Source organism: Eimeria acervulina, genomic scaffold (assembly GCF_000499425.1).
Source record: "Eimeria acervulina Houghton genomic scaffold, Eah_scaff1825, whole genome shotgun sequence".
Classification (NCBI taxonomy): Eukaryota; Apicomplexa; class Conoidasida; order Eucoccidiorida; family Eimeriidae; genus Eimeria; species Eimeria acervulina.
The window spans coordinates 265-1,714 of record NW_013550105.1 but is presented as its reverse complement, the minus strand read 5'-3'; the positions used below and the strand labels follow the sequence as shown (position 1 = coordinate 1,714).

General features: G+C 42.6%; 1 protein-coding gene across 1 annotated transcript in view; it reads right to left on the bottom strand.

The window, feature by feature from the left end:
- Nucleotides 1–654, bottom strand: part of EAH_00063400 (SPX domain-containing protein, putative) — a gene marked incomplete at both ends in the record, with an annotated part of 1,413 nt that extends 759 nt beyond the window's left edge. The window contains 2 exons of the mRNA XM_013396813.1: nt 251–313; nt 598–654. Coding sequence (XP_013252267.1) covers nt 251–313; nt 598–654 — 120 coding nt within the window. The remainder of the gene's footprint in view (nt 1–250; nt 314–597) is intronic.
- Between the last annotated feature and the right edge of the window lie 796 nt (nt 655–1,450).

Here is a 1,450-nt window from a genome sequence, read left to right as displayed (position 1 = left end):
AGCAGCAGCAGCAACAGCAGCAACAGCAGCAGCAGCAGCAGCAACAGCAGCAACAGCAGCAGCAACAACAACAACAGCAGCAGCAACAGCAGCAGCAACAGCAGCAGCAACAGCAGCAGCACGGAGTCCCCCAGGTGTCTGCCGGTGTCCCCGAGGGCCTCAATCGCACGCGCGAGAAAAACAAAGAAAATAAAGAGAATGAGACAGAAGGAAGGGAAGAGACAGCAATAAAAGGAGACAAATGCCTCACCGCCCCGCGTCTCATTATCTCAATTACAGATATAAACAACAGCACCAAATTGCCGCTCAGAGACTGAGAAAAACGAAAACCAAGGAGAGCAAACATGCACTGTTTAAATGCGATTGCTGCTGCTACTGGTGCTACTTATACTGCTGCTAGTGCTGCTGCTGCTGCTGCTACTGCTGCTACTGCTTCTGTTACTGCTGCAGCAGCTGATGTTTCTACTGCTACTGTTGGTCTTGCCGCTGCTGCTCCAAATGCTACTCCTGCTGCTGTTTCTGCTGCTCCTGCTGCTGCTGCTGCTGTTGCTGCTACTGGTGCTGCTGCTGCTGCTGCTGCTGCTGCGTGCTGCTTACCTTGTTGCCCACGAGGGAAATCGGCATAAGAGTCATCGCCCAAGTGAGACGACCCATCTGCAGAGAATAAGAAAGTACAAAAAAATGCATAACTTTAAAAAAGATATATTATTTGTTCAGCTGTCTCCATATGCTGCCTTTTGCTTCCGCAGCAAACATGCTCTGAGCAGCAGCAGCAGCAGCAGCAGCAGCAGCAGCAGCAGCAGCAGCAGATGCTGCTGCTGCTGCTCCTGCTGCAGACAGTCTCTAAGTGAGGACATTAAATAACTGTCAGGTAGGTATAATTCACTAACCTATTAATTTAATTAATCTATTAATTTAATTAATTAGTAAATTTACCGATTTAATTGATTTAATGCATTTATTGATTTAATGAATTTAATTTATTTATTGATGTAGTTAAGTTAATTAATATATTAATTAAATAAATTTATTAATTTAAATAATTAATTAATTGAATTAATTTATTAACGAATGAATTATTACTCACTGCATTCATTACCGCTATAGCCCCATAGAGCCATGTGGGGTACATGAGTCTCCCTTGCATGCTGCATGCAGACAAACAAACGCAGCAGCTCTAAGCATGCATGCATGCATGCATGCATATCTGCTGCATCGAAGAAGAACATCAATCTTAATGTATTGTTTGTAATACCCTTATTCTCTTCTTGCACTCTACTCAACCTCTGTACACCTCATGCACCAATTGTTTATTACTCATAAGATAGAGAGACCGGCATAAGGAGATAAACAAAGACAGAAAAAGAAAGAGGGACAGAGAAAAACATAACAAAAGAAACAAACAGACGGATATAAGTAAAAACTAAACAAAGACAGAGACAAAGAGAAG